An 18,525-nucleotide genomic window follows, 5' to 3' on the forward strand; every position below is an offset into this window, starting at 1 on the left:
AGATTAAATGCAAAAACATTAACCACAATCTATTATTAACCTATTAACTGTGGTCCATTTAATACAGAAAATGCAATATTGCAACTTTAATGTCCATTTATTCCAGAATACAGATTGTGTATAAAATGTATCAGTCATCTCAATATTTTAATGAAGGAGGCAGACTAAGGTGGCCTTAACAAGCAAAATTTTTCTTCTTTGTTTATTCTGGTTCTTAACCTCCTTCCAACCAAACAGCAAATCCAGGCTATTCTGAATATCTCCACTTGCTGAACTGAGAGAAAATCATAAAAGCAAGACAGACAATAAAAAATTGACTCTGTGCTCTGGCACATTTCAACAAATTTGTCCATCAAGCAGTGACACAAAAAAAAAAAATCCAAAAAGCACTTTCTACTCTTAATAACTGATTTGAGAGAATACAGGAAACTGCAGAAACTCTGTTTGCAAACTGATGGCAAAAGAAGCATAGCTGGAACTTCCTAAGGAAATCAAAGCAAAAAAATCCACTGAACAGTATTTGAAACACACCTGAGATTGCACAGGTGAATAAGGACTTCCAGGCTCCCCACTTAATAGAGTTTCACTGTTCATTTTTGTCTTCAGGCAGGCAATGTAACGACTGCAGAAATCCTTGCAGAGTTCATTAACCTTTTCTAGCTCCAGCAGATGGATACGCAGAACTTGGATTGCTTTTACCATCTGAGGGAGAGAATTGAAAAAAATAAAATCAGAAACAAAATAACTGTTTGTTAAAAACAATATTTAATGGGAAATTTAAGCAAACATTGCTTTCCAGTAACAAAGATCACGCAGTTAAAGTAGAGCTGCTAATTGCTAAATCCTGGAATGTGAAAGGAACACAAGTAAACTGCTACACAGGGGAAATAAAACAGGACAACAAAGTGATCTTTGTCACATGTGCCACTCCAGGGAGACAGAGCAGCTCAGGTGTCACAGGGCACAGGATGAGCCCATGTGGTCTTTAACCCCCTGCTACAAGTGTGGGTCACAGAGCACACAGCACTGCAGTGATGGAAAGCAATCCCATCCACACAGATGGTTTGGGAAGCAGGGCTGGGACAGGCTTGGCCAGCAGCAGCTCTCTGGAGCTCTATAAATCAGAAAAACCAGGGTCAGCTCCACCTTCCATCCTGACACACGGAAACCAGAAGGGTACAGATGAGTTGGAGATGCAGTGAGAAAGAAAAAATTCCTGATTAAGCATAAATTTGTCCCCCAGATTGCTAGGGAGGGTGAAGGCTTTTATTTTTAAATAAAATTAGAATAAAGAAATCCCAAATTTAGTCATGCTGTCCAACAAAGCTTAAAGTAATCAAACAATTCTTCAGTGCTACTGGTTTTAAGTTCCTCTGTGATTGTATGTCAAAGATGAACAACTCTCAGGTAAAATCTTGTAAGAACTTTCAGGTGAGGAGACTGATTCTGAAAAGCAAAACATTAAATACAAAGCACTAAAACAAATTAAAAAAAAATCCATGTTTAAGCTAAAATCCAGGTACAGGAGATCCACGTATGAGGAGAACACTTGTCATGCTCACTGTGAGAAAAACACTGTAAGCCTGGATAACCAGTGGTATTACATACTGCATAAAAATAGCTTAGGTGATTGCAAGGGTCATGGCAGAAGATCAGAGGCTAAAACCAAATCCAGATGGTCTAAAAGCAGTAGGAAATCCAGGACATTCAAATATGTACACAACAACCAGCAAAGTAATTATTTTTTATACAACATGCCACCCCCAACATTTCTGTGCTGTGCTGGATCTCTGAGACAAATATCCTGCAGTTTATGAAACTGAACACTTGTAATTCTGAGGCACAGTGCAGAGCTTCACTTTGCAATTATTTGGAAAAATCTATTCTATATGAGGGTTTTTTTTCCTGGACAGAGCAGTGAATCCAGTGAACAGAAATTTTACCCTTCAAACTAATCTATCTGTTACTTCCAATTTAAGAAGCCAACTGGGAGCTGAAGATGCTTTTTCTCAAGTCACCCAAAGGAGATCAAGGCAGGAAAACTTTTGGGTGTGCTCCCCTCTCCACCATGACATTTTAACTTTCATTGAGACAGATCTTTTCTCTGTTTTTTCAGCAAAAGGTTCTAGGACACTCACTTGGTGTAGACAACTGTGTGTTAAAATAAACAATATGAAAAATATTAAGAAATTAAGTGATTTTAAAAAATTATTTCTTCTCAGGGATAAAAAGAAAAAAACTTGTATCAAAAAACAGCTGCAGAAAAACCTGAGCTATTTGAGGAGTTGATCCAAATTAATATCTGGTAACTCTTTCAACCTATAACACTGAAAGCCTTTGAAACATGAAGTGCAGTGACCCAGCACTGAGACACAAACCAGTGATTTTCTAACCCAGCCCAGGTTGCTGTTTAAACTGTGCTTAAGCACCTTTAAACACAACAAAGTTAAAGCACTTAAACTAAATTTTAGCACAAAACAAAGGTCATCCGTGTTTCAAGAAATTCTGTTTCAGAGACAAAAAAAGCTTAAAATAGAAAATTCTTCATGTGTGACTGATGCACAAATTGCACATCATATTAATGAATGCTTTAAACATTCAGCTAAAACTGAGGTAACAAAATATGATTTTGGACATATAATGTTTGACCATATTAGAGATTAGTTTATTTTTGCTCAGTCAGGAAAGCTGGGGCTTTTTAAACATTAGCCAAATTTGTGCTATTTATTTATCAGCATGTGCTTCCAGGAAAAATGAAAGCCCTTTCTTCAGCTTAGACTTAGTTTCAAATTGATGGTTGATACTTGAGGTGAAAATTGAATTAAAGTCAAAATCAAGCAGAAACCCAGACTCAGTAACACTACCCAGGTTTCTGCAGAGCCCCTCTCCATCACACTAATTTGCTGCTGTGCTTAGGAGGAAAACAAAACTTTGTAAATATGCCATGCCTGTCACCAGGACTTATTAATTCATTTACAGCTCCATTAATTGTGGCCACATGGCTCCTGCTCTCTGGCAGCACAGGTGGGCCAAACTTAATGTCAGCAGAAGTTCATTTTTCCCTTAAAATTACAGAAACCAAGAACTCCTGATAAAATAACTCAAGTTGGACAAATGTAATACAAAGAAGTGTTTTCAGACAGGCCACAGAAGCAGTAATACTTCATTTATTCAGTTCTGCTGCATAGAATATGCCACAGAAAAATGAAATTTTATAACTGATTCAGTCTTTTCAGCTGTAGCAATAAAACTGGAGTATGACTTCAGAGAAATGCATGAAGATGAAGTAACCATGAGATTTGTGTATATTCACAGAATCCTAGAATGGTTTGGGATGGAAGGGACTTTGAAAATCATCCTGTTCCAACCCTTGTCATGGGCAGGGACAGCTTCCACTATTGTTGAAATTGTTTTAAGTAAAAATAATGGTAAATTATGAAGCAGAGGAAGAAAATTTAGTGAAAATACTTCCAGTTCTTGCTATCCAGAGCCTATTCAGGCATAAATACATCTCCAAATTTAAAAAATTGTATCTTTACATTCACAGCTCACCTACCTCCCTGACCCAAATCCTCCTGCAATTTAGATTTCCACTGGAAAAACACAAACTCTGGAAGAAAAGCTATTTTGTTTTCATTTGTTTTGATTTGATAACCTGACTCCTCTATTTGAGTCCTCAGCTATGAGACTCAAAAGTTGGCAAAGGTGTAACCAGAGGTTTATGGGACAGTTCTGCAAATGAAAACAGCACAAGCCATTCAGGCAGGCTTGGTCAGTCACCATTCAAATGACATCAGCTGGCTTCACCCCTACAGCTCAGCTTCCTGACACAACTAAGAATTCAAGAGGACTGAGAAGAGGGTACTGAACCAAAAATCCTTACCCCAAATGAAACAAAAACTTGGGGGGGCTTCAAAAAAGGCAGTGTCCTGTTCAAATAAAAAGGGAGAGTATATTTAACACTCCTTGCTCTGTATTGTGTCTGGACTTGACAAAGCCATAAATAACCTCCTCTAACTCCACAGCTGACCCTACTCTGTGCAGGAGGTTGGACTACAAACCTCTAAAATCATCCTTTGGTCCTAGGAATGGTGGAAAATTAAAAAATCCACCCATGTGTGGGAAGAGTTTGCTCTGAATAAAGCAACACAAGAGGCAGGAACCACCCAGAGGCAACGTGGTATTTCTGCAGGGCTAGCAGTGAGCAACAAAAAAAGTGTTAAATAAGGAATGTCTTAAAACATAAAATAATCTGTGAAAGGTCTAAAAAAACTCTCTGCAAGCACCCATGCTGAACAACTTCTTAGACATGGAGGAGTCTGTCTGTGGCTGTCCTGTGCACCAAAGGAGAACAAAGAGCAGTTGGTGCCTTGGTTCATTCCAGGATCTGTGTTATCTGTAAAAATGAGGCAGGGATAGCAAAGGGTAAGGGGAAAGGGTTATGTGGATAAGCTGAGCACAATTCCAGAAAGCAGCAGTAGAGACCACCAGAATCTGGTTATTCACAGCAAACACACATCTTCTGACACTGATGCTTGCTAAAAGGACCAAGGGAGATACAAATAACATTCCAAGAAGATATGGAGGAAATTCAAGCTCTATGAAAGCACATTTCCAGTCTAGTAAGAACATGAGCACGACCTTCAGCTTCCACCTCCTTCTCACAGGATTTGGAAACAGGAGATCTGCAGGACAGAACCACAGGGCCATCCCAGAGCACGTGGCATTTCAGATTTGCAATCCCAGAGGATTGCACCCAGACCTGGGAAAGACTGCAGAAGTAAAAGAGTCCTGGCAACAATTCTGATTGATTCTGACCCTTTGCCCTGCTGATTCAAGATCACCAACTGATGTTGCTGGAGAGCTTAACTGAGAGGAACAGCATCCCTAGAACTGCATCCCTCCACCTAGAGGGTTTGAAACCTGGTTTACAGGCAATTTAGTGAGTATCCTTAAAATTAAGTTTCAGGTGGATGCTACCCACATTTCCCAATGCTGAAATCCTTTTTAATACTAAAGCAGGAAGCCACCAATTAATTTAGAATGGGAATTATAATACCAAAGTAACAAGATAATCTAGACCACAGCTTAGTAAGAGCTACTCAAATTAGAACAAGCATCCACTGCTCTTAATGAACTTCCTTTCTGGTCAAACTGATCTAATGCCTGTGCCACCCAGATTAACATTCTGTGGTCCTCTGGATGAACTCCAAACTCTCTTGTGGAGTATTCAAGGCACTTCAAGTGAGTGCACAATGTGGAACGTTGCCAGGACTGTAAGTGACCCTACAATCACTATCTGTGACCCTTCATAATTTCTGTTATCTACTTAATTAGCCCACAGGCAGCATAGAGCATGGAATTATATTCTGCTGCTTTGGAGCTGTCAGTTGAAGCTCTGTCACAGAAACTGGCTGAGTCCTACATATCTCATCTCAAAGATGTAAAAGGAAAAAAAAATGAAACAGCTGACCAATTTTCTTACTGTAACAGGCCTGTGACTCTCAGATAGGACTTGAATTTGGCTCTTTAGTGTTGTGATGCTCAGTTCATCTCAGTTCAGCTCTGGCTCCCAGCTGATCCTACTGAGCAAGCATTTACACCTTATTTGTTTGACTCTGCTCTACACTCTAGCCCAGTCTAATTATCAGTCTTAACAGCTTCTCCTTTCAGATGAATGGTTGAATTAACATTGGAGTTAAAAAGGGAAGGACAGCATGAGCAGAGGATGGAAAAAAGGTGCACAATGCTGTTTCTTGCTTCTAAAGACAGACTCTTCAATCTCTATTAAAAATATATAAATGACACAAGGGAGATAAAACTGCCTTCCCTGTGGCAAACACCAATATTTCAAGCTGAAAAGAGACTGAAAGCCATGCTAGCCAGTTCACAACTCGACAGAAACTTGTGCTCACTGCTCCATACCAAACGAAGAGCCTGTCAGAACGTCAGCTGCTCAGAGCTCCCAGCCTCCAGGACAGGCAGAGGACAAGCTGCACTCAGGTTTCATTTGGTATCCAGTAACAGAAAGTCACAGCTAACAATATGACCACAGGACAGGAGCTCAATGCCAAGGATTTTTGATTTTGCAACGTGGTTCCACTTTAAGCCACTACTGACCTCAGCAGCCATGGAATCCAGGACATAAACAAATAATTCCTTACCCACCTCAAGCAAAACCAGGCAGATTTGTGCAGCCCTTCAGCAAAGGGGAACACCACATAAACCAAGAGACTTTGTCACTGGAAGCACAAACTAAAACCATAAACAGGTCAGTGACAGGAAGGACTATTTGAACACACCAGACCTGACTACAACCAAAGCAAGCTGGATCTGAGACAGTGTTTATGTATGACCAAAAGCACAGGGAACAGGCCAAGGCAAGCAGGATCTTTGGGAAACAAATCCTTGGAGGCTCACAGAAGCCACAGAATAGCTGAGGTTGGAAGGGACCCCTGGAGATTGTTTAATCCAACCCTCTGCTCAAAGCAAGGTCAGGTAAGGCAGGTTCCTCACGGTCATGTCCAGCTGAGTTTGAGTGTTTCCAAGGATGGGGACTCCACAACTCCCTGCAGTATTCAATCACTATCACAGTAAAAAGGTACAATGAAACCTCCTGTGTTTCAGTTCATGCCCATTTCTTCTTGCCCTATCACTGGGCGCCACTGAGAAGAGTCAGTCTGTTTTTTTCCCCTATCAAGACCTGGCATTTCCCTTTGCTGAATTCCATGAGGTTCCCATTTTTCTGCTCCTCCAAAAGCAATGAAGAACCTCAGAATGGTGGCAGAGCCATGTGTGGATCAGGATCAGCCTCTCCTCCCAGTTCTGCAACACCTGCAAACCTGCTGGGGTGCAGTGTGCCCCATCACCCCAGTCACTAATGGAGATGTTGAACAGTTCTGGTGTCACAATCAGTCCCTGGAGAACAGCACTTATGAGCAGCCCTCAACTGGACTTCATGCTGCTGAGCAGAATCCCTCCAGCCCAGGGGGTCACCCATTTTTCAATCCACCTCACTGCTCATTTATCTCATCAGTTTGTCTATGAGAACATTGTAAGAGACATCAGAAGTCAAGATAAACCACAACCACTGCTCTTTCCTCATCCACTGAGCCACAGCTACTACACTCCAACTATTAGATTTCAGATGTGCTTCTGAAAAGAAACTGGGATTAGAGAGATACAGGAAAACAGTGATTTTGTGTTGGATTCAGAGAGCTACAAATAAAGAACATAACCTGAGGCTTAACAAGTCAGCAGACCTGCTTCATGCAGAATAGAAATAACTCTCAGTTTTGAGTGAAATATTGAAGGCAGCTATATTCAAAATAGAGAACTCATCACAGGAATGACTTTCAGAAAGCCTAAAGGAGTCAATGACATGAAAGAAAAACGGTCTATGTTAAAAACTTTCTAAGATCATCTTGTAACAGCTCTTCTCTCACATTAACTAGGTGAAGCATGATTTAAATAAAATTGGAAAAAAATTTACATCAATTACATGTTTTTGATAAATATGTTAAACACCCAACACTCTAAAATTAATCTGCAGAGTCAATCTGGCTATGGAAAGGATTTGTTTCTGTTTGTCTCCAATACACTCATGTCAGCTGAGAATATGAAACAAATATGAAGAGCCCAATGTAAATTTACAGATAAAAGGGAAAAGGGGGTCAGAAAGAATTAAAAAAAAAAATTAATCATTAACATAAAGAAGAATCTCACACAGGCAATGTGGGGAGAAACTACAAGGAACAGTTGAGATCAGGAATTAGGAAGAAGCTGCAAATGCGATGATTGTTTCAGAAATTAAAGAAACAGGTAATACTTACCAAATTATCAGTTTCTGGATCTTCACAGAAAAAAGGTTTTCCTTCTTTCTCCTGCTTCCTTACAAAGTTTTCAATATCTACATCAAAACTGGCAGAAGTTGTGCCTTCTGAGCCTTGTGTAGATTGTTCACATTTTTCAAATAATAGTGCTAACAAGGGAAATAGTGGGTGCCTGGAAAAAGAGTTTAAATACATGAATAAGTATTTTCACTTACATGAAAATTAAGACATCTAGCTCAGGAAAGCTCACAGTCACTCATTTAAGTGACAACTTCTGGAAGAGACTGCATAAAACACCCCTGGCTAGAGCAAAATAAGATAAAAGTTTACTTTCATTTTGATTTACCACACTCCAGAGGCAAATACAGTAGTAAAATATGCATTAATGATTTAATTAAAGAGAACAATCACAAGCAAAAAAGCTCAGACTGTTTAATTCACTGTAATTGAGTGGCACTGAGACAGATTAATACAGTGCACTAGAAATGAGATTTAGGATTTACAAAGAGGATGAATGCAGATTTAAATGAAGCCTGATAAAATTGATTTATTCCTCAATGTGGGCCATACTTATAGATCACAAAATAACTTTAAAAATTGAGAAGAGTATTCAGGCTGTGCTTAGAGGCCTCCTGTGAAATCATGCTCTGAGGAGAAGATTTTGCTAGCACAAGTCTGTAAATGAATGGATACATCTTTCAGCCTTAGGTTGAGGGGTTTTTGTGTTTTATTTGGCTTTTTCCTGTTTTGGTGGTTGGTTTTTTTGTTGGTTTTTTTTTTTTTTTAATCTGAAAACCAGTAATAATTCTGTCTTTATAAAGCAGTTAAAGTGAAAGAACACTTAACCCCATGAAAACTGAGCAAACTGCTTAGCACAGAACTTTCCTCTGAAAAATCTCACATTAGTGTGCTCACACATCAATATTTAATCCATTTTGAGCTAATTGCTGGGGAATAGATTGTTAACCCTAAAGAAAAAGGAGTAAAGATTGATCTAATGACAATTGAAGTATTAAAGATAAAACTACAATATGACAAATAGTGACCACAGTTTAAAATCTAAGGTAGCTTTCTAAATTTGCCAGCCACCCTTAGAATACCCTTTAAAGCTGCTGAAATGGAAAAATCCCATGAGCTCAGGAGGGTTTTCCTTGGCTGATGACTGACAGTGAAGCCTGTTTGATCTCATTCTCTCCCTTACAAACCATGGGGACAGCCAAGAGATCACCTGATTTGAAGCCAATTATTCTTTATTTATTAAAAAACCCCAAATCCTCTATCCTGTCCTCCCCCTTCCAAAGACAGAACACGAGTCCATCACTACCTGTAAATGGCCTGCTTGTCTGCATCCATTGGAGTTTGAGATTCCACAGGGGCAGGACTCACCCCTTCAGCATCAGTTTCAGAGCAGTTGGGATCTTGTTCAGTTTTTAACTCTGTTACCACTTGCATCTGTAAAGAAAAAAAAGAGTAAATGTGCAGCCCTGACGTAAAATAAGGGTGCTGTGTTCTAAGGAAAGAGCAGTGCAAAGGGCTCCTATATTGCCAGGAGGTTGGTGTGACTTGGCAGTGACACAAGAAGTTGTAGCAGCAACAAAACCCCTCTTTTAATCCCTGACACTTTTTGATGGATAAAGGTCACTTCCAAGTTTTAGCATTTGGCTTTAAAATGGGAATGACAGATATTAGTGAGTTGTTGAAGCGTTTTGTCTCTGAAGTGGCTGGTTTTGGAATAGCCTACAGTGCATTGCTCCAAAAAGTTCATGGGGATGTCTGCATAAAAATCATCTAGGATGAAATCAATGTAAAGAAAAGTTTATTCTCTTAAGTTTTCTTTCATATTTTTTACGGTGCATTGTATAAGGGTAGTGAAGAAAAGGATTTTCTAGGTTTTCTTGTCCATTAAAATGCACATTTGCATAAGAAGATCTGAAATATCCTGTGTCCCTCCAGTCCCTCAATTATAGGAGCATAACCTCCCATGACCTTTGGCACTCCATTTTACATATTGTAAGAACTAAGCATTTTAGGGCTATCAAACCACAGAACAGCAGTAACTCATTCTACACATCCATGTAACACACATTTATACCATGGAAAAGCAACACAGAGCCACAGCTTCACCTGAGCACCTCCTAAATTGCACCAGGAGGCTGGGCACACCTTTGGGGTGCTTTGAAGGTGTAACAAGTGGTTTTTTAACACCACCTCCAGCTAAATATCTTTTGGACTGAAAGATCTTCCAGGAACCTGTGCTGTGAAAATCACAGTTTCTACCCTTCAGCTCAAACTTTTTGGTTTTCTCTGCACAAAGACATGAAACCACTGCAATCTTTTCTCTTAATTCACTTATCTCAGGTAGAGGACAAACATTGTTCCAGATATCTCCAGGCAGCCAGAACTGACAGCTGCAGAGATGAAGGTCTCCAGAAACTATTAGAGAACCTGACTTTAACAGAATTTAGTAACAGCAGCAGAAAAAAATTATAGTATTCTTAACAGTCTGGGAGAACCAAAAGGTTTGTGCTTTGTTACCTATTGGGACCAAGTAATCTTCTAGAAAAATCAGAAACTGAGAAAATTCAGCATCTCCCACCCAACAGAGCAGCCTGCATTGCAGAGAGCTCCCTCAGCAAGCAGAGATGCTTTTCCAGCCAGAACGCTTAAAAAAAAATAAAATGTAACTAATGGACTAATTTCTTGGCTAATGACAGGAAGGAGGAGCAAATTAAAAAGGGATGACTCAGACAAGTGATGATGAATGTTGGCCATACATCTGCAGAGTTTGAAGGCAGGGAGTGTGTTCAGTTTGGGTTCCATCTCCCTAAGAGGAGGAAACAGCTCAATTAAAACTGCAAGGGTTTTTTCTGTGAGCCATTTCCAAACTAGAAAAACAGCAGGCACCAGAATTACCTGTCTGCTTTGGACACTGAGAGCTTGAAACACACAACAGATAGGAAGAAAAAGCTCTCTCAATCTGTTATTTAGGAAAAAATCCATATTTTAGTTTCACTGCCACAGGATGGTATGTATTTGCTGGGGTAATAAAGTCACATATGTAAAGTATGTGAGAGGAGAGAGAGAAATTAGAATTGCAATAGATGAAACAAACAATAAAACTAAAAATCAAAAATCTGACTGCCTTCAGATGAACATTTTGTAGGAGATGTGGAGAGTTGCTGGGTTTTTCCCCATTGTTGCCATCTGCTGAGTCATTTCACGATTACAAGCCGCATGTCCGGGTGTTGGCAACTGTCTTGGGTTACAACACAGAGTGTGATAAAAGGTATCTGTTCTATCACCATCTGTTGAGGGTGGGGCAGTGATCCTGATCTCCCTGGGAGATATTCTGCTAATGGGCCATCCATTGAAACCAGGCAGGGCATTGTTCTTTATCTTTTCACAACCCATCCTTCCTCCAGCCAGTCATTTTCTGCTCATGGCCATTGAGTCCCACTGTGGGACTGATAAAATTACTGCATCCCATTGGGAGTTGCTCCAGCCAGGGGGAAGAGCCCAACATTTCTTACCAAGATAAAAACAGAGGTTTTGGGACACTAAGGGAGCCCCTTTCTCCACTGGACTCCAGAGGAAAACCGGATTTCTCCACATCCCCACTGGAGCTCCGGAGGGAAACTGCACCTTGTACAGGAGCACTGCTCCAACTGAGCCACATCTGTCACTGCAGGAGGATGCAGCCACCATGGGATGGGACTGCTGCCAACACCCTGCCTGACGGGTGTCAGGTTGTACTCTGACTGTGTCAGGGTTTGGGGTTTGTTCTTTGTAGTACTGTATTTCTATTTTAATTTCCCTAGTAAAGAACTGTTATTCCTAATTCCCATATCTTTGCCTGAGAGCCCCTTGATTTCAAAATTATAATAATTTGGAGGGAGGGGGTTTACATTCTCCATTTCAAAGAGAAGCTCCTGCCTTTCTTAGCAGACACCTGTCCTCCAAACTAAAACAGCAACTTTTCATTCTTTGTCCATATATAAGCCACACCTGATTAAAAGCCGTACTTCGGGTTTGGACCAAAATTTTAGTCAAAATGGTGCGGCTTATAATTGTGAAATTACTTTTGTTTAGGGCTGACACAGAGTAAGAGAAAAATGGGTCTTCAAAGTAGAGGCCACCTCACAACTTGCTTCCACTTAACAGCATTTAAATTCAGCAATTTAAAGTGTAAAACTACGCAGCCTGTTGTACAAAAAAGAAACATCATGACCAAATACACATAAATATACATAAATATTCATTATTCCAGCTTAAACAATGCCAAAGCAGGCACTAAGGACAAAGTCATTAATTTTTTCCCTCTTTCTAAGTGGATTTAGTTTCTAAAGAAAGGAAAATACACCTACCTGTTGTCCATCTTGATAGTTGTCTATACTTAATGTCTGTGTTGCCATCATGGTTATTAAGACATTAATTGTGTCAAATCATCATAAGTGTGAACAAATATTCTTTAAAGAAAAAAAAAAAAAAGTTAAAAAAGTGGCCAGTTAGAATCCAGTTCTAAAGGGTGAAGAAAAAACAAAAGTAGAAATTCAGATTTATGCATACCTCTCAGAGATTTTATTGACAACAATGAACACATGGAAATTCAAATCACAGATAAATTCAGTTTGGAAATATAACAGGTTTTATCAGCAAAAAGTTTATTATATCTTTTTATATTTTAAAGTAAAATTTTTAAAAAGAGGCTGGGGTTTTTTTGTACTCACAAAAAAACTTTAGCATTCATTTCTGCATTACTTTACTGACATTCTAAGGTAATTCATGACATCTAGAAAGGGGTAGGTTTGTGTTTCTGTGTTTTGAAAAGGCTCCCAACCCACTGAGCATCACTCTAACAGATAAAATGATGAACCACATGCAAAATGTTAAGGAATACCCTGTTCACTTTTGGGTGTGAATCCCAGATTATTCTAAAGCAGGGTCTGAAATTACTTTCAGAGACCAAGCCTCAAATCTTCTGACATCAGGAATTTGCCATCCAAGTCATTTGAGGTTCAACAAAGAAGGGAACAATATCTAACAATTTTTTAACAAGTGGGCCCACGTGATTATAAAGTTTCAAAAGGAACCTAGGAATTCAGCAGTCTTGATTTCAGACACATTTGATACTTTGGGAAATATTAATTCCAACAGGATTTAAACACAACTAAATGCATCATGTTATTCCCTCTAGGCATTAGCTGAAGTTTGGTGCCCAGATGAGTTAAACATTTTTAAGTTAAGACATACAGTAATTAAAAAATAATAAATTAACAAAGCACCACCACCAGATAGAGTGTACCCAACTAATTATTACTTCCCATTTCAATTTCCTGTCAGATTTGCAGCCATTACAACTGAAATCACATAACTCATTAAGCTATTACCAGTAACTATTAACACAGAAGTCAATTTTCCTTGACACACAGGAGTCTTAACATTTAGCTATTATTAAAAAAAATCCACGTTAAAAAAGAAGTCAGAGCTCATGTCTCAAAAGACATTACATCCAGGTTAATAATTCCAGGTTTTCTGCTCTTTATCACTGATGTCAGTATTGAAGAACTAAGCTTTAAAATTTTCACCAGTTTAAGATCTAAAACAGAATCTTTTTCTTTTGCAATGTGTTCAATCACTACAAATTTTGCAACTATTTTTAAGTCCTTCCCTTATTGCATACTACTACTGCATATGAACATTTTTAAGAGCAATTTTTACATTTCTGGATATTTTCCCCTACAGACTATAACAGTCTCAAGTGAGTGTTTCATTTTGCAAACACAGGACAAATTTCAAGGTTCCCTTTTTTGACAACAGTTTCAGGCACAGAGACAAACCAAACTCCTCAGGAGCAACCTCAAGCCTTATTTTGCATCAAATTCACTCAGTGTAATTCCTAAGTATGAGTGCAATTTTTAAAATCTTCTTTTTTAAACAGCTTCAAAGACCAGAGAAGTTCACCAAGATGATGTAAGCATGGCTTCCCTACAAACTAGGTTATATCTGTTTTTACAGAACATCAATATTCTTTCTTTGAAACTCCAAAACCATGACTGATTTCTCCACCAAAATTAAAAATTCAAAGGGAACAACCTAAGTGCACTTACTGACAGAAGTACTTCAGATTTAATCTTTTTTTACAGTTATAAATCATTTAGTGTTGAAAGTTAAATCAGCATTTGCCACAATAAGTGAGATAAATACTCAAATAATAAGTGAGATGAATACCCTCAAAATACTTTTAGGGAACACATTCTAAAGCATCAGCCCTGTAAGCATTTGCCTGATGTTTAAACTTTTATTTTCTTTCATAAATGGCAGCTGACAGCCAGTGCAAGTGCCTGTCTGTGTTGATGGAGGGAACAGGCACATAGAAAATGCTGCTTTTCTTCCTTCTCAAAAGACATACATTTAATTTATGACTGTGACATCCCAAGCATGGACCAGACTACCCTCAAAATAAAAGCAGAAGAGTTGATAAACAAAGAAAGAGTGAACACTAGTTAATGATTATTTTAAAGCTAAGTCCCACAGAAAACACTGCTAAAGAAATTGTTTGACTGTGGGAGAAAGATGAAATTCTTAGGCAAAAATGAGAAAATAAAACAGTTGCAGAAGAGGAAGAAAATCTTAAGAATTCACAGGGAAGTAAGATCATATTTGTGGCATGAAGAAAAGGCTGGAGAGAGAGGCCACAAAGATAATTCAGATAACTGGTAAGACAGTTGGACATGGCAAGAAATTTTGGAGAACACGACAAGCTGGACTAACCCCTCCTTCCAGATTTCCATAATGAAGAGACGTTCCACATCTGGAAGGCCCTGAGGCCACACAAAAGAAGAAAGGAGGTGCACAGCTTTGAGCTAGATCCACAGATTATTTCATCTAAAGAGGACTTTTGCCAGATTTTCTCCCAGGGGAATGACTGGAAAGAATTCTACATGGGTATATCCTTTATTTCCCACCAGAGCTTCCCCTCTGACTTATAATTACAGTAGGAAAAGATTAAGCTATTAGGCAAGATAGGAACTGATGAGATTTAGTGAAGACAACCACTGCAAATCAAGAAGAACAAATTGAGCTAATCACACGCTTAAATTGAGGCAATTAACTGAGGAATTACTTCTGCTCACTAAAAAGAAACATTTCCTCATTACTCAGTAGAAACTTGAAGAAAAGTGACAGAGGAGGAATTTCCAGATTTGGCTTTTATAAGCTCGTTTGGGATGCAGCAGCCAGGGCTCGTTAGCAGCAGAGGCTCAGCAGATGCTCAGGCTGCAGACAGCCATGGGGCTGCTATCACTCCCAGATGTTTATCACTGCCACAGCTAATTACTTCCACAGCTCCTCCACACGTGGATGGTTTCTGATCCTTTTCACATCCAGCAGCCAGGCTGGTTCAGGGCTCTCCCAGCTAAAGGTGGCTCTGATGGAAAGCAGCTGGCTTGGTCTGAAGTGCACTCGGACAAACCTTGCTCTTGGCTGACCTACTGGTGTGCTAATTTCTGGCTCATGGGTGTGGATTCTCAGCTCACAGCAGGGCCATCTCCAACCAGCACACTCTGCCTCAGGACACAGAGTGTTGGGGTATCTGAGGTGAACACAAGAATATATGACTCCTGGACATCTTAGCTTTCAAAATGCCAATTATTGTCTGTGAAAGAAATTGAGAGTAGAGGGAAAACTGTGTGTTTGTGTTATATTCAAAGAGTTACAAATAATAAAAATAACCTGAGGGTGAGTCTGCCAGTCTGCTTCACACAGAACAGAACTAACTCTTGTTTTATTTATTTTGAAAGCAAAACATGTGGAAAACCCAAGGTAAAACTTAAGGTCGTGTAACTGGAAGCTGAAGCATGACCTGCAATCAGAAACTCCACTGATACCTGTGGCAAAAGGGAATTCATAAAAGATCATGGTATACAAAGCAAAGGGGGGAAAAAAGGGAAGCCTTTTATGAAATGAGGTATGAAGGGAAAATGTAAAGCAGAAAGGAAGTTAAATGAAGAGGGGTAATCATAATTAGAAACGTGGAGGCTTTGTGCAAGCTGAGAATGTAAGAGAAGAGATTAAATGCGAGCTGGAACGTACACACAGAGTGATCACATTCATCACTCCACTCCTCGCTTGTTCCACTTACTCCTTTAGAATTAAGGGCACAGGGACCACCCAGTAACCTTAACAGAAGGTGCAAGTGAGCTGCTGGAGATCAGTGGTATCATTTTTAACATACACAAGCTACAACAGATGTTTGTAAGAGATATAAATAGTTATGCTGCAGGCTACAACCTCACCACCAACCCTCTCAGGGTTGTGAAGGAACTACCCAACAGACTTGTTAACAAGTAATCATTCCTTCTAATTTTCCCTCAAACGTGTTTCTTTGAAGTCCTTCAGAGAGAAATGCATGAGTGGCAGATTCGGCATGGCTCTTTGTTCATTCTTATTTAACTTTACTCCTGGCACTCGCTATGTAACATTAGATCCTTATATTCACACACCAAGTTAAAAAGAAACAAAAATCAATTCTCTTTGATACATGAAAAGCAAATAGAACTGGCTTCCCTTTCAACAGTACAGGATGATCTTTATTTCCAGGCACACTCTTTTCTAAAGGAGATAAAATATTGGCCATGAGAAAGCTGCTCACCCCTTTCCTTCAATGAGCTGAAGACATTATCTTGTTCCAGCAGAGATCCCACTGATGTACAATGTGGAAGACAGAAACCTAAAAACCAACAGAGAAACAGTCAGAAGAAAACACCACAGAAAACACATTTTAAGACTCAACATGATTTTTAAAAAAATTGTTCTATTATGTGGTTCCCTCATCAAGTTTTAATGAACAGACAGGAATTTCTTTGCACGTTTCACAAATTTTGTATTGTTAATAATCTCTAATCACACCCATTATCCCACGCTTGAACTTCTTATCCCATTATTTGATCTTTCTCTCATCTTATTCCATTCATTCTCTACATTCACCTTTGTCTCTGCTGACACCTCTAACAGAAGGCTCCATTTGGATAATAACTCCCTCACTGTTCAACCTTCATATTTTACTCCTTGGCTTGGTGTCTGTCTGCCAAGACTAGACAAGACACATCCCAAAAATAAAACCATGAAATGCAAACAGGAATAACTCACCACCATTGTCAAAATTAAGCATGAAATCAAGAAAGGTGTGAGATTTTCCCCCCCATTTAAATTTCCTTCATAATCATTTGACTACAATCCATGGTAAAATCAAAGCATGGTGCTAGAAATGGGCCATTGTTAGGATCCTGTTCTGTGAAGACAGGTTCTGCTACAGGATTATTTGGCAATTTTAAAAAGCTTTCCAAAAATTACCACTTAAAATTACCTTAATTACATTTAATAGCACCCATTTGATACACTGAAGCTACTTTTAAAAAGTAGTAAGGATTGTGAAAGCAAAGTAGCAAAGATTGTGAAAACCTACTTAGAAAACACAACTGCTTAAAAAACCATGTTAGGGAAGTTCAGACACTAAGCTTGCACAGAGGCCACCAGAAATTAAATGATGGCTAAAACACAGCTGAGATCTTAAACCTGATTATCTGTTTCTCACACAGACAAAGTTCACAACAAGAACCAGAGAGAAAGTAACTCCAACATTTTTGAAAGCAAGATGAAATTGAAATTGGTCTTTAAATTTATAAAAATTTATGCATGTGTTGTTTTTCAAGAAGTGATGGTTTTCAGACAAGTTCACAGAAAAACAAAATGTGAAGTGCCACTCAATCTAGATGCCATCTCAAGTTCATGAAACCTGGTTCTAAAGAGAGCAGGGAAGGTATTTGAGGAGTTTTAAGGCAGTTTAAATTTCAGCCATTAGAGACTGAACACTGAGCAAAAAGGACTTTCAGTCCAAAGTGATAAACCTGGCCTAGAAGGTTCAAGGAGCAGATGGCACATTAAAAGTTCTTACCACTTTTCCTTAAACTGTCAAAGATCTATATCGCCAGAAAATGGGCTCCTCTCATTTTTACAGCTTCTTAATTCTGTTCTGAGGACAGTGTAACCCTCTTACTCCCTTCTTCACATGCCATGCCTTTTGGTATTCATCCTCACTTCCATTTACTGGGCTATTTTCAAATAAATGACTTCTCACTATTCATGGCATCTTCAGAACAGAGGTCACTGACAGATAAATCAGGACAGATAGACAGATAAATTATCCATTCCTCGTCTCAGGACTACTGCAAATCTGAAAATCCTGCACCTCCATTCAGAAATAACTGCAGCCAAGAACTGATGGGGCCACTGCTGCCAGATCTGGTTGGTCAAATATTCAATGTATGAAGAAGTGAAAGATGCTGCAGAGGAAAGGATGTGGCTGAGAAGAAGCCACACGATATTACAGTGATTTTGGCCTCTTCAAAGAGACACTGGACAACATTTAATACTGCTGTCTTCCCTAAAACATATCAGACAAGAGAGATCTGAGCTTGCAGATGATGATTCTTCTTGCACATTTCAGTGGGGGCAAAAGAGGGAACACATACACCTGTTACAGGGTGGAGACAACACCAAGGCAGTGTGGAGTCATAGCCTGGACTTGCTATTGCCATTTTTATTTTCCTTTTATTCCTCTGGCAGACAAGCTTTAAAGTAATGCCATCAATAATAATAATAATAATAAAAACTGCAATATGTAAAATGTAATAAA

General features: G+C 39.1%; 1 protein-coding gene across 2 annotated transcripts in view; it reads right to left on the bottom strand.

Moving 5' to 3' along the window:
* The window catches only part of PKNOX1 (PBX/knotted 1 homeobox 1), a 39,981-nt gene that overhangs the window by 12,876 nt on the left and 8,580 nt on the right, over nucleotides 1-18,525 (bottom strand). For both annotated transcript variants that reach the window (XM_033051521.1, XM_033051520.1), the window contains exons 2-6: nucleotides 16,483-16,560; nucleotides 12,197-12,298; nucleotides 9,157-9,284; nucleotides 7,833-8,004; nucleotides 532-702 (exon numbers count right to left, since the gene is read on the bottom strand). In XM_033051521.1, coding sequence (XP_032907412.1) covers nucleotides 532-702; nucleotides 7,833-8,004; nucleotides 9,157-9,284; nucleotides 12,197-12,247 — 522 coding nt within the window. In that variant the 5' untranslated portion in view covers nucleotides 12,248-12,298; nucleotides 16,483-16,560. The remainder of the gene's footprint in view (nucleotides 1-531; nucleotides 703-7,832; nucleotides 8,005-9,156; nucleotides 9,285-12,196; nucleotides 12,299-16,482; nucleotides 16,561-18,525) is intronic.

The sequence above is a fragment of the Catharus ustulatus genome, chromosome 2, assembly GCF_009819885.2.
Source record: "Catharus ustulatus isolate bCatUst1 chromosome 2, bCatUst1.pri.v2, whole genome shotgun sequence".
Classification (NCBI taxonomy): domain Eukaryota; kingdom Metazoa; phylum Chordata; class Aves; order Passeriformes; family Turdidae; genus Catharus; species Catharus ustulatus.